General features: G+C 37.7%; 1 protein-coding gene across 3 annotated transcripts in view; it reads left to right on the forward strand.

Moving 5' to 3' along the window:
- BLTP1 (bridge-like lipid transfer protein family member 1) overlaps positions 1-26,750 on the forward strand; it is a 162,809-nt gene that overhangs the window by 79,653 nt on the left and 56,406 nt on the right. For all 3 annotated transcript variants that reach the window (XM_081077429.1, XM_081077430.1, XM_081077431.1), the window contains exons 36-52: positions 1,154-1,351; positions 2,010-2,221; positions 4,608-4,759; positions 5,220-5,370; positions 5,540-5,692; positions 7,318-7,558; positions 8,645-8,787; positions 11,047-11,266; positions 11,708-11,866; positions 13,329-13,504; positions 14,316-14,491; positions 18,318-19,021; positions 19,462-19,707; positions 19,956-20,049; positions 21,952-22,002; positions 24,246-24,452; positions 25,899-26,137. In XM_081077429.1, the coding sequence (XP_080933555.1) occupies positions 1,154-1,351; positions 2,010-2,221; positions 4,608-4,759; positions 5,220-5,370; positions 5,540-5,692; positions 7,318-7,558; positions 8,645-8,787; positions 11,047-11,266; positions 11,708-11,866; positions 13,329-13,504; positions 14,316-14,491; positions 18,318-19,021; positions 19,462-19,707; positions 19,956-20,049; positions 21,952-22,002; positions 24,246-24,452; positions 25,899-26,137 (3,522 nt within the window). The remainder of the gene's footprint in view (positions 1-1,153; positions 1,352-2,009; positions 2,222-4,607; positions 4,760-5,219; positions 5,371-5,539; positions 5,693-7,317; positions 7,559-8,644; positions 8,788-11,046; positions 11,267-11,707; positions 11,867-13,328; positions 13,505-14,315; positions 14,492-18,317; positions 19,022-19,461; positions 19,708-19,955; positions 20,050-21,951; positions 22,003-24,245; positions 24,453-25,898; positions 26,138-26,750) is intronic.

Here is a 26,750-nt window from a genome sequence, read left to right on the forward strand (position 1 = left end):
CAGTAATCTCAGGACATTTGTTACCTGTAGGAAGGGGAAGGAGATTTCTAGGTATGGTGTCAGGGGCTCGCATTGTACACCCTTTTGTAGTTTTTGGAACTTTGATCTATGTGAGTGTATTACTTCGTCAAAACATTTAAATAAAATACAACTTAAATCCTCCTGTTATACCATGCATCAGAATAAGTTAATGAAATTAAAGAGAAATATAAAAAAATTATTATAAATAATGAGGAAACTATAGAAAATGTAGGTTAATTTTTACTTTCTGGTTAGGAAAGACTCTAATCGTAAATGTATAGTATTTTATTTTCATAATGGAATATTATATAGCTGTTAAAATAATATCTTGGAAGAATTTTTAATGACCTGAGGAAATTAATCATGGCTTAGCTTACTGTTGCATGAAAATTGGGAGCTAAAGCTAGGTTTGTAAAATGATCTCTAAAGAGCTAGGAGATAACTTACTTCAAATGCACTTCTCTTTGGGTGGTAAATTTATGTGTCTGTTTTCATCTTCTTGCTTTTCTGCATTTATTAGCTGTAATCAGAGAAAGACATTTTAAAAAGTAAGATAAAACGAAAACCTCTGCCAGTTCTTCGGGATGTTAATTTTCATATTGCATATCGTAAGCAGTGGGATATGAAGACATGTGTGATAAATTGTAGTTACACAAAATATATTAGCATGAAGCAATCTTTTAGTAAAAGCTGTAATTTTTCTAGAATATAATGCTTTCCCCAAGGCTGGATAATTAAAATAATTTTTTATTTTGTAACATGGTGAGAAAGTATTTAAAAATTGCTTACTGTGAAACTGAATTATTCAGGAGCATTTTAACTTTAGATTTTTAGAGTGCCCTGTAATCTTTCAGAAATGAATTCCTTCTGCCTTTGGGTAATTATTTGTTACTGTGGAATCTTTTTTCCTTCCTCTTCAACATGATTCTGGAACTTTTCAAGTGGTACTACCTTACATAGCATTATTTTGGAAGTTGGTTGGTTCATTTGTTTATTTTCCTTTTTGACAGACTGCTAAGGTATCTTTTAAACACAACCACTGTGCAAAATGTTTACATTGCTTGGTGTTTTAAAAAAATGTATGCAAACCTCTGTCTGTAAGAATGGTGATTTTGTTTTCTTTTGATCACAGATATTGGTACTTGTGCCATCACTGCTATTCCCTTTGAGAAGTCCAAAGTTTTGTTTACTCTTGAAGAGTTAGATGAGTTTACATTTGTGGATGAAACTGATCAGCAAGCTATTCCAGATGTAACTCGAATAGGTCCCAGCCAAGAAAAATGGGGCTGGATAATGTTTGAATGTGGACTGGAAAATTTAACCATAAAAGGTAGGTATTTTTGTTTTTATAAATTCTGCTTCAGGAGGGGACAAATAGGCCCCACATGGCTGAGATGTTTTGAGCACTCATAACTTTGAGTAACGTGCATGGAATCGGCGTATCTGGGGAGAAAATGTGGTACCTGGGATTGTTTACCAGGGTTGGGTGCCCCATCCCATTCCCTCCATTGCTAGTTCCTTCCGGAACTAGCAGAGCGTCTAGACATGCAAAACCTCAGTGCCTGAACAAAACAGTCTGTGATTCAGAACAGAGTCCCCCAACTTTTGAAAGCTTGCACTTTCGGAACTGGTTCTTTGATTTGCATAGCTTTGACGTGTAGGATGAAAATACTGTAAATCTTTTGTTCGGCAAGATAGGCCAACTTACAATTATACCTATTTTCTTTTACTTTATTGAATAATACATTAAAATGGGAAGGCTGGACTGTGGATAAGACTTTTAGGTTTAGTCATATATTATAGTAGTTGTATGTGCCTACAATTCCTTACCTACAATCTAATCTTACGTGTCCCTCTTATAGATAGGGGCAAAGTTTGGGTGAGAGAAAAAAGATAGTTATGTGGTTTTTTATTTGTATCTTTATGGATATTGTGGAATACATCATTGAGATACCCACTGTTTTTAATAAATTCTTTCATTTTTATAGGAGGAAGACAGTCTGGTGCTGTTTTATATAATACTTTTGGAACGATAGGTAAAGCTAGTGTCACAGAAAGAGGTGGAGTGCTAACATCCAATAATTCTTCTGATTCTCCCACGGGCAGCGGCTATAACACTGATGTCTCTGAGGATAATCTTCCTTGTGACCGAACAAGCCCTTCTTCAGATTTAAATGGAAATTCTGTTTCAGATGAACAGGTTGGTGGATTTCTTACAATCATGCTTTGGAAAAATAACATGGAAAACGACATACCCAATTCAGAATTAATTTCTGGAGTATATTTGCTTGTCTTCTATATTTTGGATTTTGCTTAAATGGTTGTCAAGGCATTTTGGTGATTCTACTTTTACTAGAATATAATTTCTGTGGGCACTGCATCCTAGACATATTTATAATCTGTCATAGTACCTAGCATAGCACTGTGTGCATTAGTCACTTAATATTTATTGAATTAATGAGTTCATAGAATTTCAAAAAAGCAGGCTTTGTTTTGTTGCTGGTAGAATTTCATGTAAGTTCTAAGTATTTCTATCAGTGTCTGCCTATTTCAATTAGACTCCTGAAAAACACCTGATATGCAACTCATTTGTTATTTTTATTATGGAGAATTTCATAGTGATGAATATAGGCAGCAATAATGAAAATACTTAGAATTCTAGAGTACAGAAGGGTTGTACCCCTAAGTGACTGGTGACCTTGGGCAAGTCATTTACCCTCTCCTAAGTTTCATCTGTAACAACAGTATTGTAATGATGTTGACGTTCTAGAGTGAAGATTGAAGGAGACACTACCTATGAAAGGCTTAACTCAGTGTCTCCCTGTAGTAAGAACTTGGGAAATGTTGGGCTTAAACACACACACACACACACACACACACACACACACACACGTATACTTCTGGTCATTGGAAAATTAGACCAATTGAAGAAGAAAGAAGGCACCTTTTAATTCAGAAAAGTGTCATTGTTATCCAGTATTCTTTGGCATACTGTGAACCCCAGGTTTCTAGGAATTTCGTTTGAGATCTTTATTTTGACTTGATGGGTAGTTTGAGAGTTTAATCAGTTTTCTTGTGAGGTCTTTGGAAGTGTTTGAGTGGTGAGTGGGGATTAGCAGTTTAAGGAAATTAAATGTGTAGGAGCTGCTCTCTGGACAGAAGAGCTGGAAGGAGCCGGCCCGTTCTTTCCTTCCCTTTCACCTACTAAAATCCCTGGTGGAAACACAGCTGTCTTCCTCGAGCTCTCTCTGATCCTGCTGTCCTTGCTGAAAGTCCCCCATTTTGTATCATTGCTTTCTTTGGGTTCTCTGACTTTTCTGGGTCCATTTCCGGAGGCAGTGCCTTGACCTTCTTAACTATGGTGTTCTCCCCTGTGTCCCGTGCTCAGCTGCTCTCGTCTTCCTGCTGTTTGTCCACTCCCTGACTTACTTCGTTCCTCATCAAGCTCCATCACTTGCTGACACTGCTCCTTGCCCTCGGTTATGCCCTTAGCACCACGCCTTCACCTGAGCTCCAGGGTTGTGTCCAGTGGCCTTTCTGATGCCTCCTTGACACGTGCATTGGCACCAAGAAGTCAGTCAATCTAAAATCCAGCTGATTATTCTTTGCTTCACATGCTCTTACAGTTAGTTGCTTATTGTCTACAAGTCCCCTTCCTTTTTTTAAAATTTCAGCTTCCTCAGGACTGTCTTCTGTGTCTTTGTATACTCAGTGCCTGGCTCGCAGCCCCTGTCTGAAACCCGCAGGCCAGATGTATTTGAGAATTCAGATTTCCTTCTTTTAAAAGAAAGGTTACATGGTGTGTACTGTGTGTTACATAAACTCCCGGGGCGTCGGAGGCAGCACTCATCTTGAACTATTTAACTTTCTACAGCACAACTGTAAGACAAACACCAGGTGGGATAAATAGCTCCTCATCAGTTCAAATCAGATTTTGATGCCACATGTAGAGAAAGAGATTTAGATTTTCAGAATGTGGATTTTAGAATTGCAGATAAGGGAGGTGGACTTATATTTAGTGCTGACTTTGTTAGGGGCTGTAGTTCGCACTGTTTGTAACACTTAGGATTCACAGCTATTTTGTGTGTATTCTTCATTCCTTAATCACCCACAAGAAAGTGCCAATCTGTTCGTTGTCGTGACCACGATATCTAAAGGTGAACTGGAGACCTGAAGCAGATGTAACAGGCAGTGGGCCTTTTTGTTTCTTTGACATTGTGCATCTTATCCCGCTGCATTCTGGAGTAGTGATTCTACATGTTAAAACTATCATTCCTCCTTTTCAATACAGAGTTAGATTTCTAGCATATGAGGTAACTAAGAATTTTTTGTACAGTGTTATTTATTTGAATGTGGGCTACTTATTATGGCACTTTAGTTGGCAGTTTGAAATATTCTGTTAAAATGGAAAGGGAACCAGATGGCAATGTGAGACAGAAGCCCTTCATGCCTCATTCATTCCCCCACTGCGTAGCTGGGTAACCTCTGGCAAGTGACAAAACATCTCCCTCTTACTTTCTTCATCTGGAAAAATATCACACTTAACACCCCTAAACAGAAAGTTGTTGGTGTTCTCTTTTATGTAGGATGAAGGAGTAGAATCTGATGATTTGAAAAAAGATCTGCCCCTCCTGCCTCCGCCCCCAGATTCCTGCAGCATGAAGCTCACTATCCAGGAGATCTGGTTTAGCTTTGCAGCGCCCACCAACGTGCGGTCGCCTACACATGCGTTTTCCAGGTAAAGGGCTTTACAAGCTCAATACCGCCACTTGGTGTTTCTTTATGTTAAATAGCATCCAGTTCTGTTTCATATGTTTTTCTGTTTTTTAAATTATTTTTCTGATATCTCCAGTGTTAGGGTTGCCACCTTTTCCCCATCTTTGCTACTTCATATTTTCTGTAGATGTTATTCTCAGCTTGTTTGACCCTTTTTCTTTTCTAGGGCTTTAGTTTTATTTCACATATTACCCTGCCATAAGCTTTTTATTCTTTTTACTTCCAATAAGCTTGTATATATTTTTTCTTTTCTATTACCTATTCTTTGCATATCCTAGGTACAGCTTCATAATTTGTCTGGTGATCAAAAGGAAAAGTAATTTTGCCTAAATAAAATAGCCACTAAGTCCAGTAGATAGGGAGGATTGTTTGAAATACAAATCTTGACACTTGTTTTTATAATTAAAAACAAATTTTTAAAGGCAGCTGAACCTTTTAAGCACTGCGACTCCAGCTGTTGGTGCATGGCTCGTCCCCATTGATCAACTCAAGTCGTCCTTAAACAAACTGGAAACTGAGGGTACGCTGAGAATCTGTGCCGTTATGGGCTGCATAATGACGGAGGCATTGGAGGTAAGTCTTCCAATAATACAAGGGATTACACATAGTTTATCATTGAAAACAATCCCTATTATTCACCATTGTTGGAAAACAGACCTGCAAGTTCTTAATTACTGTATATCTTTTATTTGTACTATTTTTGAGACACCATTTTAAACCTGTGATTTTTGTTTTGTTTCAGAATAAAAGTGTACATTTCCCCCTAAGAAGTAAGTACAACAGACTCACAAAACTTGCCCGCTTTCTCCAAGAAAACCCTTCATGTCTACTGTGCAATATACTCCACCACTACCTGCACCAGGCGAATTACTCCATCATTGATGACGCTACGATGGTGAGTTATTGGAGCCATTTGTCAGCTCTAAAGAAACCATTGACCCACGGAGTGTGAGATGCATGTGGGAACTCCAGAGGACAAATATGAAATACAGGCTTCTAGACAACAGCGGGCTCAGATTACTGACCTGGGAGTTGGTAGATAAAGGTGCTAGAAGCTGTGGATATGTACGAGGCGTCTAGGGATGGTGTGTGGGAGAAAGTGGTCTGGGATGGATCCCTGAAGAATACCACTATGAAACGGGGTAGGAAGGGCAGATAGAGGTACACAGAGTGCTAAGGAAGGGAAAGAAAAGTAGGAGAACCGGGAAAGAATGTCTTGGAAGCCAAAGGGATAATGAGTTTCAAGCAAGAGAGTAATCACCAGAGTCAGATTTCACAGAAACAGTTAATGATTGAGGGGAAGAATATATAATTGTACAAAATTAATACAGTACACCTCTGCCCCTAGACAAGCATTCTAGAAGGTAAAACATCGTGATTAGGGGTTTAGAGCCTGAGGATCTCCTTTCTGCTCTCTAAGCTTCTGGTCAGTAGGGAATACACAAGAATTTTAGGGATCCCAAATTAGGCGTCAGTGTATCCATACTACCGATGGCCAATCAAGCTCCTGATAAAACTGCCATGAAAGACTCTCTAGGAAATGATGGATTTGTAAAAGTACTTGACCTGAGGTTGGTGTTGTGCTCTCCACTCCCACCCTGAGAATTGAGGACTCAGAGGTCCACAGTGTAAGGCTCATCTGCCCGTCCAGCCACAGGCAGAGGAAGCAGAACAGAGAGAATGACAGGCTTTTCCCGTGGGAGGGCGCCCTGCCCTGATAGGCTTGTGCTTTCCTTGTAAGAGGAAGAATCACAGGATGAACCTCCTTACTTGATTCTGGGAGTGAAAGGGCAGGCTAAGGGACCTGATGTTTCTCAGAGAGTAAATGAGGTCATTCCTGCCGTTTAGTAAATAACTCTCTTCAACCAAAGCCATTTCTCCTAACGCAAGGAATTGTGGGAAAGGGGATGGAGAGAAGTCAGGTATTTTCTTCTCAGGCTAAGGCTCCAACAGGAAAAACAGCCAAATTTTCTCTTAGAACCATCACCATGTGGAACAAAGTGTGTTCTAAATTATGTAATTGTTACTTGATAATTGATAATACATTTAATTTTCAAAGCAGTTACAAATCCATCTATGTCCAGCATTTAATTATAGTACTGTATTTTTTTAATGTTAAAAATAGTGGTGGTTATCTAATCTTTCAAGGGAGTAATTTCATTCCTTCTTTGCTCAATGAATATTCCAGGTCATTCAAAATACATTTGCATCTTCAGTTGGGCATAAAAGGTAAAGTGGATTGAATGCTTCTTAAGAAGAATCCCAGTTTTGTACCCTACACTTAGTCTGTTACTCACCTGGAGCTGCTGTGTTTGTGACGGAACCTTGTGTTTAGAATGAGTTCTGCAGTCAGCTTGAGATACTGACTCTCTGCGTAACGGTGGACAAATGACTTACAATATAAATTCTAGTTTCTTCATTTCTAAATGGATTATGAGATTTAAATGAAATGTATGCAAAACACTTAAGTGGCAACTGTTACACAGTAAGGTTAGTCTAACCACTTCGCTGTTGTTGCAGAGTGACGGGCTTCCTGCTTTGGTAACCTTAAAGAAAGGTTTAGTTGCACTGGCAAGGCAATGGATGAAGTTCATTGTGGTGACACCGGCCTTTAAAGGAGTGAGCTTACATCGACCAGCTCAGCCCCTGAAACCCCAAGCAGCTGTGGAGCACGAACACGAGGATGCACTTGGGCTTGACAACGGGGCTGGTCTTCAAAGTGACACCAGCGCTGAGGGGGCGGAATTTGAATTTGACGCAGGTAATTTTGTAAAGATTTTAGCTAGTGATTTTGGACTTGGTAACCTAGTGCATGTGATAATTTTAATAATTTGGGTCCCAAATTTGAAATTTGACTTTGTCATGGCTTAGCTCTGTAAGTATGATTTGCATGAGTCCAAATAAATGATAATAATGTTGGAGTCTTGATACTGACTTGATTTTTAAGTTTAATTTATGAAATACAGTAGACTTATCCTAATCTATCTAGTACAAACAACGGACACCTTTGTAGAAGTAGAATGGAGTGACAGACATTAACCTCCTTCTAAACTTTACATTGGTCTTCTTATCACCGCCCCCTCAGTTTTAAGGGAATATTTGAATTTGACCTGGTGCTTGTTTGACTGTGTAATGTTTGGGGGCCTGCACTCAGCCACTAATTCTGTCAGCCTAATGGCTGCGCCACATCACAGGCCACAGATATGCATTGCAGAAATGTACATCCATACTTAATGCCTTTACAAGGGGTAATTTTTATTATCGTGAAATGTAGTAGTCACTGCAATTCATCTTATGATAGGTTGAAAAAAAATTAAAAGTACCATGAGAAAGGACAGTAGTGTTAAAATTAGAGCTTTCAGAACATTAATGTATAATACTTCAGTTTTTTTCAAGAAGTTTTAAAATTATATTTAATAAATGAATGTGTTATGAGAAATAGGCTGGATTTTGTTTCCTATTTATTTGGAAAATTTTCAAATCTACACAAAAGTTGAAAGAACAGTGTAGTCAATATCCCTTCTAATTGATTGTCTGCAAATGCCTGTTAATCTGTGACAATTCTGTGCTTTTTGAGCTCACCTGAAGTGGTTTTGGATCTCCATACTATTTGAGTGGCATAGGTGAGGTTCAGTAAAAGCTGTTTGTTCCTTTCTTGAAACTGAATGAGAAGATTGTAGCTGGGAGAGTAAAATAAGGGAATGTATGACTATTAAAGCAGATTCCACAGTGTATTTGTCAAGGAATATATAAGGTTGAGAGTAGTTACACCGCTAGGAACATTGGAGGTGATGTTTCAAGAAAATGTCTGATAATCTGCAGCCCACTTACTCTTGAACTGTTTCAGCTACTGTCAGTGAACACACAATGCTGCTGGAAGGAATAGCAAACCGGCCTCCCCCTGGTGGCTCTGGACCTGTCACTGGCGCTGAGATAATGAGGAAACTTTCTAAGACTCACACCCACAGTGACTCCGCATTAAAAATAAAGGTACATTATTGCTATTTTTGGTTAGTGTTATCTAAACTTGCAGAGAATACCTAAACTTTTGCTGTCTCAAGTTGAAGTATTAGGCATTCACCCTAAATATTTAAATCTAGTAAAAATAATTTTTATGTTGAAATTAAGATTAGTAACTTCATTGTACACATTTCTTTGAAACTTACATCATTATATTAATCAGTAGTTAATATGAATAGGACTCCTTTAACTACCAAGCCTTGGGGCTCTTTTCAATTTATTGAATCTTGCCTTCAATAAAACACAATGAGAATGTTGTACATGATCGGTGTGTGGCTTGAGTTAGGCTACTTTATGATTTTAATTGCGTTGTTTTGTTTTAAGAGATTAACCCGTGCTTGATAAGGTGCATGTAGAGCAAAGTGGCTGACTCCCCCGAGAGCCCTGCTTTCAGTCCCGCCTCTGCCTCTCAGTTGCTTTGCGAACTGTGTGAGTTTCCTCATCTGTGAGATGGGGATACACTAGGAACGTTCTTGGGTTATTTTTCTCTTGGTAGCTTGCTTTTCTGAGCACTGGAAACAGCTCAGAAAAAGTTAATATTTTAACTTTCTTTGAAAGTCAGGGTCTTGACTTACATCCAGCATCCATAATGTAAATGATTGATAATTTTGACTACATTAAAATATTAAATTTCTATGCAGAAAAAATAGTTTATTGTAAACAGACATAAGACAAAGGGCTAATTTCCTAATACATAAAAACTTCTTCCTGATCACTAAGAAAAAGGGCACCACCAAATTGAAAAGTGGTTCAAGTCAGTTCACAGAGACATACACATACACATGTGAAAATATAGTTTATTATAATTAAAGAAATGTAAATTAAAATGAGATTTCCATTTTAACTGATCAGATTTTAAAAAATGAAACATTTGGTAGTGTATGTTGTTGGTAAAGAAGTGAAGAACGGACATTCTCATACGGTACTGGTGGGAGTGTAAATTGGCACAACCTCTTTGAAGAACAATTTGGCAGTTTGTACCAAAATTAAAATGTAATACCCTTTCACCCAGTATGTCCATGTCCAGGAGCTCATTTTAAACAAATGCTCAAAGACACATGTCCAAGACATTTATAATAGGAAAATAATGGAAACACCGTATACGACTAACCCTTTGAGGTCTAAGAGTGTATCCTGATACACATGCTTCCTACAGAGACTTTGAAAAGATGGAGCAGATCTGTAAGTGGTTAAGGTGTGATCAGCAAAGTACACTACTTAAAGTAAAACCAAAGTGTGGGACAATATGTATTTGTGTGTTAAGAAAAGGATAGTATGTGTATGTGCTTATATCATCATAACCATTTATGGAAGACTAGGTAAGAACCAGTTAAGAGCACCTCTGCGGGAAGAGTCTACTCGTAGACTGGAACTCGGGGGATACTTACTTGTCATTTAATAGTCTTTCGTGCTTTTGAAGTTTTAATTCTGTATTAGTACAGCTCTTTTAATTAAAACATTCGCTAATAGTTTGATAATACATTTTTAAATGTTTGGACTATTAGGCTTATTCTGTTTCTCCGGTATAGAAGGCCTGGACACTTACAATTTTTAACTCCTTAATCTGTCTCAGATTTTTTTTCCTGAGTGATGGCTTTTCCAAACCTTCTGATCATAGTAGGGGGTGGTTTCGTACATTTTTTTGAACGTTCCTTTGCTTAGGGATCATAAAAGTCCTCCAAAGAATTGAAAATACAAATGCTTTGTTTCAACTCTCCTTTCTCAGGGTCTTTCTGTCTATTTAGTCATTTTTTTTGTTTTAAACATTTTTTTGTTTTTATGTTTTAAACTGATCTGAAATTCTGTTCTTAGACATGACAGAACAAGTAGAGATTAGACAATTCTGTAGCTTTGGACTTTTCTGTTTTTCCTCACAATTGCTGGAAATTCATTTTGGCCTAGTAGAGCTTTACAGAGAATCCAGTCTTAACACAGAGGTTTACAAGATCAGGATACGAAGAAGGGCCATAGTAAGAATTTCTGGATAGAAGTCTTGGCGCCAGGTTGCACAGAGAGCTAAGAATCCATTGTTAAAATCAGTGAATGATAATCCAGGCTGTCTTTTGGGCAGTATTTGGAGTTATAAAACCTGTGAGGTTCCCCACGGTTTTGGGAGACACGGTCTATTTGGTGTCAGTGTGAGCGGTAACGAGCGGAAATACAAAGCTAATAGCCTTTGTGGTGGCGGCAGTCATGTTTACACATAAGGAAGAGCTGCTCCCTCTGCAGGGCATCCATCCCTATCATTCTCTGAGCTACACCAGCGGGGACACTGCCACGGACTCCCCCGTGCACACGGGTCGTGCTGGGATGCCAGTGAAGGAGAGTCCCAGGAAGGAGAGCTTGCTCAGCTACCTGACGGGAAGCTTCCCGAGCTTGCACAACCTCCTGGAAGGGACTCCTCAAAGAAGCAGCACAGCGGTGAAAAGCAGCTCCCTGACGCGAACAGGTACAGCCTCCCTTTTGACAATCACAGGGTCACTTCCATGGGACAAGTACAAAAACAAAACCGACTTACAGTTATTTATTAATAGATGTATACTTTGAATGCATCACTAACCTTCCCTTATCTCTGAGAAGGTAGTTTGGAAACTTCTGTTTGTAACTTGGTGTGTCTTCGTGTCCTTGGTTTGCATTTTCAATTGCAGCATTTGACACTGCTGTGAAATGAGGTGTGGTGCGGGGTGCTGTCTAGACCAGCCAACAAGGAATTCCCCCAGTATAATAATAAGTTATTTATTAATGCCTTAATATCCAAATCTCGATGTCATACAGTAAATCTGAAAACATCTGCAAAGACAAATATTTTAACACTTCTCAAAAAAAATATATAAATCACATTGTCTGCTCCTTAGTACATTAGTAATACTAAGGAATATTTTATTTTCAGGAAACACAATGACCACTGATATGTTGTCGGAACACCCCTTGCTATCTGAGCCATCATCTGTGAGCTTCTACAACTGGATGTCCAATGCTGTGGGTAACCGAGGCAGTGTGGTACAGGAATCTCCTGTGACAAAGTCCGGACAGAATAGCCTTCCCACAGGTATTGATTGATTTGTCACATTATTTTGCCTAACTGTCTATGGGGCACCTCTGAAGTTATAGCAAAATCCTATTTTTGAGAGAAGGGTTAAAAAAATCTCAAACATTTAAGTACTATTTAATTGAAATTGGCCCACTTATGAAACATCTTTGATAATATGACCATTGAGGGAGGCAGAAGCAGTCACTCAGTGAGCTTATGGAAAAGCAATCATGTCAAATGTGAGATTGTAATTTACAGAGTTAAAACTTCCAGTTAATGTGGCTGGTTTAATTTTCAAAACACCAGAAAAAGGAAGATAAAAATGCAAAGTATAATCACATCAATTACCTACAACACAGAAAATATTTTCAGTTTATCCACATTCCTCTGAGACATAGTAACTAGCTTATACTCTTTGTGGTTACTTAAATATTTTATTAAACATGAGGGATAACTAGAGGAATAAAGTAAGATTCTTACCCTGTAGGAGGGAAACAAATGAGAGCATTTATTAATTGTAGAAGACTGTAAGCAACAGGAGACCTGCAGGGTATTCACAAAGAAGCTTCAGTGACTGTCTTCGAAAACTTAGGTGAAGCCCTGTCTTTTCTATTGTGTCGTATTTTCCCAAATTTACATATATGTATTTTTCGTAAATAATATTTTTTTAAAAAAGAACATATGAAGTAGCCTTTGATTCTAGTTACTGAAGTCAGCTAAAATTACACTACTGAAGTCAGTGTAACAGCTATTTGGGTCGCTAGGAAGTTCTGTTCAGACAGAAAATACGAAATTATGCAAAGTGGGTAGCGTGTGACTGGTCTTTTTCTAGCTGGTGTATGGCGCGCTTTTTCATCTGGACCGGCTCCTAATTCTAAGTGCGTGTGAGTCCTTAGCACTGGCCCTTGGTTGAAGGAGATGGAAAGAGGGTGCTTTCCCAGCTGTCAGCACTTTTCTGGTCCCAGATTCACTGTCACACAGTGTCACACAGTGTAAAAACGAGAAGGGACATTTCTTGTCTATCACGGGTCCTTTGCCTGGGTAGAGGGAGTAAGAGGAAAGAAACAGTGCCATTCATTTTTGTTTCTCCCGGGGGGAAGTTTGCCTGTGTGGTTCTGGGTCACCTATGGCTTCATCTCCTACAGCTGCTTTTTGTAGCCCTGCGGCTGTCATCTGTCATCTGTTCCTCAGGGAAAGCTGATGGGGTAGCAAGTGCTTTTCCAGCCATGAAATCTTATATTTTTGATTGACTGACTTCATGTGTGACAATGACTGGTATTTTCTGAAAATTAGTTTAACTTCGCTTTTCATTAATAAATTATGTCTGTAAAGTAACCTAACAGTGCTATTTTTTTTCTTTACCATTGATACAGTCTGGTAATACTGCTACATACAGGCTTCATAAGTTTGCTTTGCTGTGCCCTTATATTTTTTATTTCCTGATAGTGTTGATTTCATTCTTGAACATTTACCCTGTTAGGTGTTGCACCCAACCTTCCTACAATACCCTCGGCGTCAGATTTCAACACCGTCTTGTCTAGTGACCAGAATACTTTGGATGGGACACACTCGCAGCATAGCACGAGTCAGGATGATGTGGCAGGTGTAGAAGAAGCCAACCAGGGCTTTCCTGCTGTTCAGCTGGCTGACGCACAGGTGAGCCAGTCTATGTGTCCCTGAACGTGGTGACCCTCACCTGGCAGTGCGCGCCAGCGGGGCATCTTGGGATGTACACCCTGGAGTTCCAGTGAAAGCCTTTTTCTGTGTCGTCTGCCTAAAGCCTTCGTGCAAAATGGAGGAGCCTTCCCAAAAGGACATGGATTCATTATCAGTGCAAATTAAGCCCCTATAGCTGTTCATTAAACAGAAGAGTGGCATATCGTCATTTGTCTCAAAGTCTGAGTTAGCTCTCGGTGACTACAAAATTCAGCTAACTTGAGATTTAATCAGAGTGATGTGTTTCCATAGCAGTTATGATACTTACAATATGAAGGACGTTCTCTGTCAGAAAGTAAATGTCAAATGGCAATTAGGACTCAGTGATACCATTTAAAAATAGGTGAAGTATTCATTATGTATGAAATGTTTTTATATTAGCAGAGGACGTCGATAACCTATTTTGTGAAGTTAATATACTGGCTTTTTATGGAAATGCAGGTATTTGTGCCTTTTTTTAAAAGCAAGAAGCAGAATGATTTAAACTAATTCAAAATTTTATTTTTCTTGTATTTTCACTTAGGCAGTATCAAGGAATCTTTGTCCTTATAATTAATTTTAAGATGAAAGGCACATAATAGGTGCTCAAAAATATTGTGAAGTTTTGTAAAATTAGAGCTGTATTTATTATGCAAGACCTTTTATTTTTGTTTCATACTGCAGTCATATGTACTGAGGTAGGATAAGGAAACAAGCCACGGTAAATGATGAATTGTAAGTTGAGCCAATACAAATGCGTTGTGTCTTGTAGGTGGTTTTCAAACCTCTCCTGAGCCATACAGGGATCCAGTCGCAGGACGCCATGCCGCTGTGCTACCGGATGTACTTCGGAGAACACCTCTCGTTTTCCGGCACTTTGGACTGCCTCAGAGCGGACATCGTGGATTCAGACACCGCCAAGGAGAGGAAAGGCAAAAGAGCCAGAAGGTGCCTCGCGTTGTCGTCGTTTTTATGTTAAATTTTGTACAAAGGTTATAACACCTGTGTGCTTTTTAAGTTTGCTTTCTTCTAATGCTAATGAGAAAGCAATTTTAATATCTTAGTGAGAAGATCATTCCCATTTAACAAACATGATAACCACATCGGCAGGTTATGAGGCCTATTTCTGGGCCTGTTTTTGTACCAGGTTAGCATGCACCTGAGGGCTGGCCAAAGTACATATGGTACAGGTGTGACATATGCACCTAGGATTTATTACTGTTGCAGTCGTGGAATTGTTATTATCTGTGCAGTTGTATGCATCATACGTGGAATTTCCTCCTCACCTCCTCTCTGAGCTGGCTTGGGCAGATAGGAACCGAGTAGAAGCCGAGGAAAACCGTCAGAAACGGACACAGGTGCTAAATGTGGCACGTGCTTGTTAGGAACTGTCTCTTACTGTCATTCTTTATCGTCATGGATGGTTCTTCAGGGTCTTTACTGCCTGCCTAGGAAATAATGTGCCTGCTAATAAGATCTGACTCATCTATGAAATTGGAGTTTTAGTCTGGGAGGAATAATAGAACATGGACAGACACAGGTGGCATTTATGCCAAGAGGTTTTTGTAACATTCTTGGTTTCATCCAGTTTGTGCTTTTGCAGGGTGGTAAATTAAAAGTAAAATGCACATGTATCCAACATATAGCCAAGTGAAATATATTTTTCATTTGAAATATTCTATCTAAAATATTAAATTATTTAACACAATCACTTTTAAAAATTTTATGGCAATTATGTATTGAAAAATACATCTTTCTTAAATTTTGTTTCGGGTCTAAATATCTGAGGATTTTCTAATGACATGGGAACATGGAAATAGCGTTGTCTTTTCTATTAAATATAAGGCAGTCCTTGCTTTTCACAATTGTGTGGTACCATAACAATAACCATACAGGCTGAAACACTGCAAAGTGATCTTAATGATTATTAGGATTAGTGGGGACAATTATTACTTTTGTTTTGTGACCGTGAAAAATGTTTGTCAAAAAATTTTAAATTCTTTTCTGGTTTATTATAATATATAGGGAAATGAAAAATATAGTAAAACTAGTATTTAGTACATTGTAACTTCAATCATTAGAAACATTGGGAAATAAAGTGTTTTATTTCTTTCTAAAAATCTCATCAAAGTGTAGTCTAAAGAGTCCTTGTCTTATCATGTAACTTACAATACAGAATGAGCATCTTTTCTGTGCCTTGGCACATGTCACATTTTGTTCTAAGTATTGATTGGCTTCCAACATTTTATCCTCTGCATTTTCAGTGTCATGAAGTATCTTTGCAAGTTCCTTTTACTATGAAGTGTTTTGCCAGCATCACTTCCTCTTGGATATTTACCCTTTTTGTCATAACCAATTTCCTCTTTATGCCAACAAATCTGCCTTCACTGAGTTCCTCTGGCTGCATATCTAATTTCTAGAACAGCAGAAGAGTCAACATTTCCATGATTAGCTGTTTCTTCTATAACTCCATTTATGTTTAATTGAATTTCACTACCAGTGTACTGTTTTTAAGTTTTGTTGCTGCCTTTTCATATGCTGTCCTGTTGCCTCTTTTGATTATCCAGTTTTGTAAATATCATGTGGGTTTATCACAAGGAGGCAACACAGCTACAGGCTTCACTGCCTGGGTGTGAAAAGAATGTATTGGCCAATCAGAGACTTTGACAAGTGATGTGATTGGTCAGCGGTGAGGTGTGGACTAGAAGTGCTAGCAGCAGGTTTGTGCTTTATGCGGCTTTTCACAGTAAATTTTAGTTAAAAATTGGAAGCATGTTGTTGGGGGACTGGTGTTATAACTAAACCATATATAACTGAAATCCATTCACACTGGAATCATCAAATCCTGACACCAAAATATACCTGCTCATATTCCCTGATTAGAGGTAAAAGCTCTGAGTTAAACTTGTATTTCTTTTGTAGTAGCTGTCTTTCATATAAATATATATCTAAAATATGTATATATACACACACATATGGTTTATGTATTGCCTTATATAATTAGATTATACATAATTATATTTTATATATGTATATGTTTGTATATATGATTATATGTATCTGTATACTCGGATATATGATTATACGTGTGTATACTCATATACATCAGATAACAGTTAAAGCATACTTACTAGCCTATTAAATGACATGCAATACTGCCACAGACTAGCCCTTCATCTGACCATACTTTCCTGAGTGACTTTGAACTTGCTGCCTTGGGTCTAGCCAAACTTAATATTCCTTTACATTTTTCTACTGTCACACCAGCTCTGAGTGCTCTGCCTTCTTATCGCTAGCCCGCTGTTCGCTTTAATTTCTCAGGTTTACTGTAATTTCACCTTAAACTCTTATTTATTTGGAGACCTCTGTCACAGTACACGTTTCATTAATTTCAGTCTTTGCCTGGGCTTTTTTTGTAGCACATTGTTCATTCTGCTAATTATCATACATTACTACTGGGTTATACTTTCTTGTATATAAATACATGTAACTCTCCTAGACGTTAAAGCCAGCATAGTTATTAAATCATTCATTTATGAGTAGTAAGTCCTCATAAATATTAGTTTCCTTATGCCTTTGCTGTCTCCAGCCAAGATAGTTGAACATATTAGTGACTTAATATTTTTAGATTTGAATTTTGACTTTGACTCTGTCAGGCTGCTTTTGCCTTAAATGACCGCTTCATTACATACGCAGATTTTTCTCCCCCTTTTGCTTGAATCTCCTTTCTTTAAGACTTTCTGGCCTCCCTTTCATGTTTTTAATTCTTGTTTTTGAAGTTGTGGATTATTTTAATCTGTTTCCAGTCTTCTTTTTCTTTTATCTGTTCTAATTTTCAAAATCCGGTTTTATCTTCTGACCACAAGCTTACTGTGAATTTGTACTTTTTTATGAAGTATATTATACTACAAAGTGGATTTTTCTTATAAAATAAGGAATGCTAGTGTTCTTTAAGGAATTATTGTTCTCTCGTTATACATTTTTTAAGTCCAGTTGAGACAGTCAAGGTAGCTTCTGGTTTTTTATTTTCCCCAATAGAATAAAGTCCCATGTTAAATGTGACCCATTCATATTGTACACGGAAGAAAAGGGAAACAAATATCCTTTATAATTTCGGTGCTTGAGATCTACTGTTACTGGTTGTTGGTTTATGGAAATCTGGGATTTGGGTCTCTTTAATCTTAAAATTGACTATAATATTCCTACATGAAAATTTTTAGATAAGCAGGAGAATTTCCAAAAATAATTTTTATAAAGGTTCTAAGCTTTTTTGTGTGCGTGTCTCATTTTTGTTTCAGTTGCTTTCCTCACCACTTTCAACTTTGCAAAGTATGCTGGCAGGGTTTCATTTCAAATAGCAATCAAATTATATAAAATGTGATGAAATGGTATATATAAACCATCTATATAACAAAGGGGGAGAGGATGGTTAAGGGAGGTATCCGAATTGACCTACAGTTGACTCCAAATTCTAATACCATCGGGGAGTACCATTGATGGCATGAAAAATTGTTTTATCACTTCACTGAAATCATTGACTTAAGTCTGGTTTTGACTAGTCAGTTATAGAGTAGATCAAGAAGATAAATTTAAGGCCCAATTTCCAACTTATAGTGGAAAAGTATATTCTATTTGATCTCTTGCTTAAAATTATTTAAATGTCTTATGTATATTGCCTCAGAGATTATTTTGCTAATATATTAATAAATATTGTACGGTTCTAGAAAAAAGGAAGTATAACCTTGTCATTTCCCCCTTTTTCACACATTTTTAGGCAAGGCCATGTGCACCTTCCTCCACTTGAGTTCAAACCAGCATTGATGTTGGAAACCTTTAGCATAAGTGCTGTTGTCATGGAAAAGTCAGTATGCCAGCAGAACTCCACCAGCGCGCTTTCTTTTCATGATCTCAACAAGCGTTATTACAACACCTTCCACTGCAACTTTACCATTTCCTGCCAGTCAATAAGCCAGCATGTAGACATGGCTTTGGTCCGTCTTATTCATCAGTTCAGTACAATGATAGATGACATCAAAGCGACTCAGACTGACATTAAGCTGAGCAGATACACAGCTGGGTCCGCTTCCCCCACACCTACCTTCAAAACCAGAAAGCACAGGGATTTTCGCTCATCTGACTTCAGCCGCAGTTCCAGAGGAAGTCTTAATGGTGGCAACAGAGTAAATAATGCCAAGAACAAACGGACCAACAATGAGAATAACAAAAAGGAATCTCGAAACAAAAACTCAGTCGGAAGATCTGAAAGAAGAACTTCCAAGGTGTCCAGGAAGGGCTCCAAAGACGTGGTGGATCACATGACTCTCCACATGGATGACTCGGACTCCATCACCGTGTCGGAGCAGAGCGAGCCTTCCGCTGAGTGCTGGCAGAACATGTATAAACTGCTCAACTTCTATTCGCTTATCTCTGACCCAACAGGAATATTGGAAAAATCCTCAGAAACATTTGGACCAGCAGGTAATAGATATTTTTCTATTTGTAAAATTTCTGTTTTGAATTGCAATAATGCTAAAACAGACAGTCGGTTGTTCATCATGTTTTCTTCACGTTCTAAGTGGATAATTGAAATGCAGAGAAATGGGTAGTCACCGCAGGAGAGAAAATAGTAATGGCAGTCCGACATTCTGCCCCGCCATTTCCCATCCCTAACCTTGACCCTCACACACTGTGCTCTGACAGAGTGCAGACAGGCCTGCTTTCAAATGTCTGACTCTACTGTTTGCTTTCAATATGACCAAGGCAAAATGTTGAAACATTCACAAAATCATTTTGGTGGGGAAGAGGAGGAAGAGGGCCGGTCTGGAATGTGAAGGAAAGAAAAGTAAGACGATGTTTGGGGTGTCCTTTTATTCCGCACGTTTCCTGTCTGACCCCAACATTTCCATTTCCTCCTGAAGGAGTTCGGAGCCCCACGGAGCCAACGTGCAAAGTGGTGTTTGAGAACGAACAGGACAATAACAGCGTGACGAAGACGCAGAGAAAGCGCAGCCTGGTGACCGCGGAGCCTCAGCATGTCACCCTGATCGTGTTCGGGATCGGCATGGTGAACCGGACACACCTGGAGGCAGACATCGGCGGGCTGACGATGGAGTCGGAGCTCAAGAGGATCCACGGCAGCTTCACCCTGAAGGAGAAGATGAAAGGTACGGCCTCCGTCTAGTGCCGCCGTGCTGCTCTTCCGGCCATGGACAGCAGCCAGCGGCCAGCGGCCCGGCTCTGAAATGCCTGCTCGGCAGGTTTGCTTTGGCAAATGGAACTGCCCATCAACACAGATCGGGAGTGCTCATTTTTCGTTTTTATAGATGCTTTTCCCAATTTTTTTTTAATTTTCCAAGTTTTCTGCTCTGCATATTACTTCTGAGACTTATACTTATGTTTTCTCCCATTTAAGATGTTTTACATCAAAAGATGACTGAGACGTGTGCCACCGCTCACATTGGTGGGGTTAACATCGTGCTGCTTGAAGGAATTACACCAAATATACAGTAAGTGTGCTGATTTTTATTATTGTCTTAAAACTTGTTTGTTACAGTTGTATAGGAAACTTCAAATTCATGGGATAAATCCCACACCTGCTGAGTTTTGATATATGTATATATATATCTATAATTTCCAGATACTATGATACTGTCATTAAGAATATCACCAAATGAAATGTTTTCAGAAAAATGATTTTTTTCCTTTCTAAAACAGGTTTACTACCGCCCTCCCCTCAAAATTAACTGACACCCAGGATATTTTAAGATTGTGTAATAAGAAGATGATTGCCATGTGAATTTTAGTTAAACTTACAAGATGTAAAAGCTCACACTATTCAAATAATTAAGTAAAACGAAATTATAGTAAAAGAATATAGATGATTGATTTTATATTAAGTAATCGTTACCCATATTCATGCTGGGTTTCAAAACTTCCTCTTGCCCTTTTTGCATTTAAACAATTTAACGATAAAGACTGTGAGACCCTTCGAATAGTATAGGTCAGCTTTTTTAAAAGTAGGCCAACTATGTCACTTTTCTTTTGCTTCTCTGCTCTTACCTTTTCCCTGTAAGTTCTATACCTGGATATGTTCAGAATTGCTCTGCTAATGATTAACTTTATGCATGATACTCAGATAACTAATCTATTATCAGTACATTAAACCACTGACTTTGTTCATACAACTCAGCATTATATACCTTCATTCCTGACTTCCTTTTAATGGAGCAATCTTAAGTTGTAATTATAAAGTGTTTAAGTCACATTCTGAGAATTTGTTCCTAATATTGTAACTAATTAATGTTGTCCTGCTATCATCCTAGAGAGCTACCTGTCATGCCAAATACTGACTAAATAGAGGATCTGATTCAACATTATAAAAATTAAATATTAGTCATAGACTGACTAGTTATAGCTCTATTCATAACACTTTGAACATGGATAATGTGACGGCTGTCTTGGGGAACATTTCCTGAAATGGATGTTTAGGTCTTTCTGGGGTAATTTGGACTTATAAGTATAGAACCAAAGAAAATATACTTTATTATAGCTGCCTAAATAGTCGAGTTTGCATTTCTTCCACAATCTCTCAATAGACTAGGAAATTCCAATTGTTGAGAGAGACAAGGTCTTTCCTGAAATTTCATTGTGGAGAAGGCGGTGTTACATAGTAATTGTAATCTTACGCAGTGTCTCTTGTGGGCCAGGAGCTTCACATCCGTGTAGATTATTTCATTTAATCCTCACTACAGTTCTGTGAACTTACAGAAAGAACAATACATTGAGATTCAGAAAGATCAAAGTTTTTACCTAAAACAGGCCTGGATCTCTTCTCCTTCCACCCAGCCCTGATGTGTCTGCAGAAAGTCTTCACAGAACGCGGGTTCCCTGAGTCCTTTGTTGAGTCTAAATTGCTAGTACCATGCTCACCTTAACCTATTCAAAAAGTAAAACAAATTTCTTTAGATGTCTCATGTGTTTTACTTACTAAGTCTTCTTGGACCTCTTATCTCCAGTATCTATTACCTCTTAAGAGAAGGGCATAAGTAATCTCTAAACTTTATTTATAAAACAGATTTTTAAGAGTATTAAATAGTTGATCATTGTTGGCCCTAAGCAAAGATCCCTTAACTTTTTTATTTGAAAAATAAAAGTAATTCACTGCCAAATTCTAGTAGTGTTAAATCTTTCTGGATTTATTCTTTGGCTTTTCATTTCCGATTTCAACTAGAAGGAAACGGAACTTAAAATAAAATAATAATAATAGAAAAATTCTTTAAAGAAAATTTTAAAAAGGGGAAAATAAGAAAAGCTTTCCAGATGATCAGTCACATTGTAACTAATTTATGCAAGAATGTTTATCTGCTTCCTTTTTGTTTTCCTGCTTTCTCTTGAATCTTCATCTGTAGACTGGAGGATTTTCCTACATCTCCTACAAGCACAGCCAAACAAGAATTTCTGTATGTCATATTATTCTTTTTCAATGGGCTTTGTGATTAACATAGTATTGAATAGTTTTAAAGTTAAATATTAAGATAATCTGCATGGCTGTGAATGTGTGTGCTTAGTTATTCGGTAGCTTTAATGTAGACCCTTTTGTAGATTAAAGCTTCCTGTTTTTCAAGGAAAGCACACAGGTAAGGGCTACCTTTTTGGTAACTCATAGCTTGTTTTGTTGTTGAAAGATTATAACACTGTAGTTGTGTGTTGCTTGTGCTTTTTTGAGACATATTGCTGTTAAAACGTATGTTATCACAAATCCTTCTTAATGTTTGATGTGATAATAGAAACTAAACAAGAGTTTTCGCTAACTGCAAAAATAACTATTAAAACACTAACATGAAAATATACACACATCTCAATCTTATAATTCTGTTTTTAAAATGGGGAGAGTTTACTGCTCTGTTAACAGATTTTATGTATGGCTTTTACGATAGGTATTTTTATATTTTGAATGGCTTGATTTGATCCATGTATATCTGATAATTTGTGGTAGTGAACTACATACTGAATGCTATGCTATATTTAAATATTCATCACATGAGTCATCACCATGACAGATTAATATGTTACTTAGCAGTGGTTATTTCTTTGGACATTTTCTATAAAATTTGAATATGATTAATAAAAATCTGAATTTGTATATTATGTTCCATGCTGATAAGATTATTACTCATGAGAGATTTGTTTCATTGCATATTGATAACAGGCCATAGACAAAATATCAGTTACCAGCCCTTTGTTGTGCTCTATATCACTTTACCAGCCAATTAAAACTAGGACAGAATAAATGTACTAATATTAAATTAGAGAATGCTTTTCTACTAGAAATCACTCATATTCGTGTCATCTTAATAGATATTGAAAAAAATCTCATTCCACTTTAGTAGTCAAAGCAGATAGAAAAGATTTATTGAATCTTTCCTTTTTAGCACTGAGTTCTCTGGACATGTTATTGTAAAAGTAATCAGTACTATCTGACTTTAGAGAGCATGCTTTTAAATGGCTGATGATGACATTTTCATCCACTCAACAATTATTCGGTTACACATTATGGCCTGTGCACTGTGTTGGATGTCACTATTTGGAAATAATCAAGATCTATTATTCTGTTATTCTAACAGAAGTTTAATGTGATGGGTTGATTCTTTAGAGCCTTGAGACTGTAAATAAATTCGGGGTGAATCCTCTGCAGCCTTAGTAGAGATAAAAGTGTAGGAACCGACACATAGTTAATATGAAATTTGCATTTTGCATGTTTTGCTAAATTATTTATTTTCAAGAATCCTTTGCTCATTTGAGAGAGGACATTTATGTTGGAAGCCATCCTCTTACTCTCTGGTCTTCATGGGTTCAGTTCATTGACAGGACCCTTTTCATTGTGTGTCAAAGATGGCTTCCTCGTGGCTTCCGCACATGTGACCTGTCACATGCTTTCTGCGGCATCCCACAGTTGCAGTGTTGACAGTCATGCTTCTGCTGTACTTCTTTATGCTCATTCATTTCACAAATATCAGTGAGTGCCTGTCATGCTCGGGTGCTCTCTAGGCACTGGAAAGAGAACAAGCAATCAAGGAAGAGAGTATCTGCTCTGTGTGTGTAAAGCTTACCGATTTTAATGCTTTCTCATTATGAATTCTATCATTTCTTTGTCACTCATTGAAAATAGAAAATCCAAGTGTAATTTCTTCCTTCCTGTTAATTTCTTTTAGTATGTTTTAACATAGTAAATGATGATTAATAATTTCTTTGATTAGAGTTTAAGAAGTATAATGAATATTTTCATCTTTTCATATTCAGTGTCTATGCTTTTTTAGTGGTTGTACAGATTCCCGAAAATAAGTTGGAGGAGAAAAGAGGAATTCTGAGCAGAGGAAAAAATAAAAATGGAATTTTGTATGTTGCATGTATATAATGTGTTAGTGTTCATGCTTTTCCTTACAAGCGAGCACATACATGTTTCTTCGGTAATTCTTTATTAAAGTAGACTAATATTTGGTGTCTCTAGGCAAACAGTGTAAAGTAAATGTACTTCAATAGTTTTAGAAAACTTATTTCTTCAATATATTATTTAAATGCATGACAAATCTTAAGTTGTTTAGTTCAATGAATAATTTAAAAGCATTTGTCTTGCTCTCAAAATGCTTTTTCACAATTTCTGTGTATTTGCCCATATTGAATAGCCCTCCTCCTCTGTTCCTAGAACTGTAGTGAAATGCAGCATCGCCAAGTCCCAAGCCCTCTACAGCGCCCAGCGAGGCTTGAAGACTAACAATGCCGCCGTGTTCAAGGTTGGAGCCATCAGCATCAACATTCCCCAGCACCCCGCCACCTTACATAGCATGATGGTTCGGAGTTCTCACCAGCTGTCCAAGCAGATCTCAGACCTCATCCGGCAGCCGTCTACCCTGTAAGTCACTCCGCCGAGTCCTGTGATTCTGTCAATACCTCAGTCATTCTTTGCTGTGTTAGCAGTAGTTTGGAGGAAGATGGAGGGTTACAGCTAAGAACTGACCATTGGGGACAGGACAGGTGGAAAGTAGCCAGACATGATCATGGATAATACTGGATATTATTCAAGTACTACATCACAAGTGCAAATGTTCGTGTTCCATATTGTATCAATAAAGCTTAAGAGACCCTAGACATTTATGGGCATCATAAGAGGTACTGATAAAAAATGAACAAATTCTAGGACTGTATCAATCCTTGTTTACTTTGAACTCATTGAAATTTATGACTGCATAGGTTTAAAAAATGTCACTGGCCATTTATGTCCCATGCATGGTTTTGTGCTGTCCTTTACATGAAGTGATGGTATGTGCCACATACATGCTTTAAAGGGCAGTTAACTAGACCTTAGCTCATTAACCTTTATTCCCTGTATAAAGCTTTACAGCTCATATCTGTAGCTCATGGGTCTGCATTGCTGAGCTTCATTACTGGTCTGCAAATCTATAACTAATGAATAAGTAATAAAAATGTGGTAAGTAAAAGGTAACAAACGTCTTCTTATGTTTCCTTTTTCTATTTTATAAGGAAAAAAAAATAGCGTGTCATTTGACAGTGTCCTAAAGCCATGATTTTTTCTAGTTGTTCTCTCTGAACCCTTAATTCTGGTATAATATCAATTCATGTCTGAAGTTGCCTAAGTAGTACGGTAATAATTTAAATGTTTCTCCTGTCAATGGAATGTGGAATGCAGAATGTGTACATACATGAGCCTAATTTGAAAACACTCGAAGGAGTTTTTTCTTACTATAATGTATTACCAGTGAAGTGTGGTAGTTAAAAAAATCAGACTCTGGAGTCGGACTCACTGAGTTCAATCCTGGTTTCACCACTTTCTAGCTATGCTTCCTCATTTACAAAGTGGAGATAATAGTATCTACTCAAAGGGCTTTGTGAGATAAATGATATAAAACACACAAAGCACTAGGAATAGTACCTGGCACAGAGAGGAAGCATTCACATAATTGTTGTTATTGTTGGTGTTGATGTTAACAGCGGTCGTGAAAGTCGTGGCAAGATCGTCATATTACAATCAGCAGTAGAGTACATGGTGCTTAAATCATGGAATTTGGGATCAGACAAACCAGAGTTTAAACTCCACATTCACGTTGATGATGCGAATAGCCTGGCATTACAACATTCCAGTTATATTGTTATTACTTGTTTTTGCTTCCTTTTCTGTATCATCCTTTTTCCATGGCTGTTTTTAGGAAGTCTTAATATGATCTGATATTAGAAAGAAACATCTGTGTACAGTAAATTTTTCATTGAGGACTCTAATAATTTTATACAATAAAGTGGTAACTGCTCTAATTGTGTCATTTTAAATTATTTTTCTTTGTAGCCCACAGCCTGTAAAAGAAGATATTGCAACCCCCCTACCTTCTGAAAAAACCCCTACAAGTATCAATCAAACTCCTATTGAAACCAATGAATTTCCTCAGCTACCGGAAGGTTTGGAGAAGAAGCCCATTGTTCTCAAGTTCAGTGCCATGTTGGATGGGATAGCCATCGGAGCAGCGCTTCTCCCGTCTCTGAAAGCGGAATACAAGATGGGGAGAATGCGGAGTCATGGCATGACAGGTGACTCTGAATTTTGAATCCAGTCTCTTTAAATTCATTATTGGAGAAATTAGTAATAGTTTGATGTAAAGGTAAACTTGATTTTATAGATATTATATGAAAATGTAAAGAATTTTCATCATACACTTTTAGATTTCATTAATGATGTTCCTCGGTCAGGTGAAACTATCAGTGCACCTCCTTTAATGACCAGCACGGACCCCACTTTCATTTGAACTCTTTAGAGTTACTCAACTATTGAAGCCATTTCTCCCATTTAAACTTAGGTTGAATACCTTTCTACATCTGTCAGATTTCTGTAGCCTGAGTAACTTGGTTTATTTTCACAGGGGGTGCATTTAGCTCAAATCAGAGGAAATTTGATCTTTAAAATAGCCAGTTCTATAAGGCTTTGTGATCCTTATGTATCCTATCCAAAAATTCTTTGCTTTTGTAGTTTTATTCTGAAATGTATCATGTGTACAAGTGTAAATCATATACTAGTGAAGAATAATAAAGAACTCTTCAACTCATTACCAAACCTAAGAATTAGGACATCACCAGTACTTTGAAGGCTCCCTCAAGGAATAGCATTGTTACCAGATAATATTCCCCATGGCTGCCCGGGGAGTAA

The sequence above is a fragment of the Rhinolophus hipposideros genome, assembly GCF_964194185.1.
Source record: "Rhinolophus hipposideros genome assembly, chromosome: 16".
Classification (NCBI taxonomy): Eukaryota; Metazoa; Chordata; class Mammalia; order Chiroptera; family Rhinolophidae; genus Rhinolophus; species Rhinolophus hipposideros.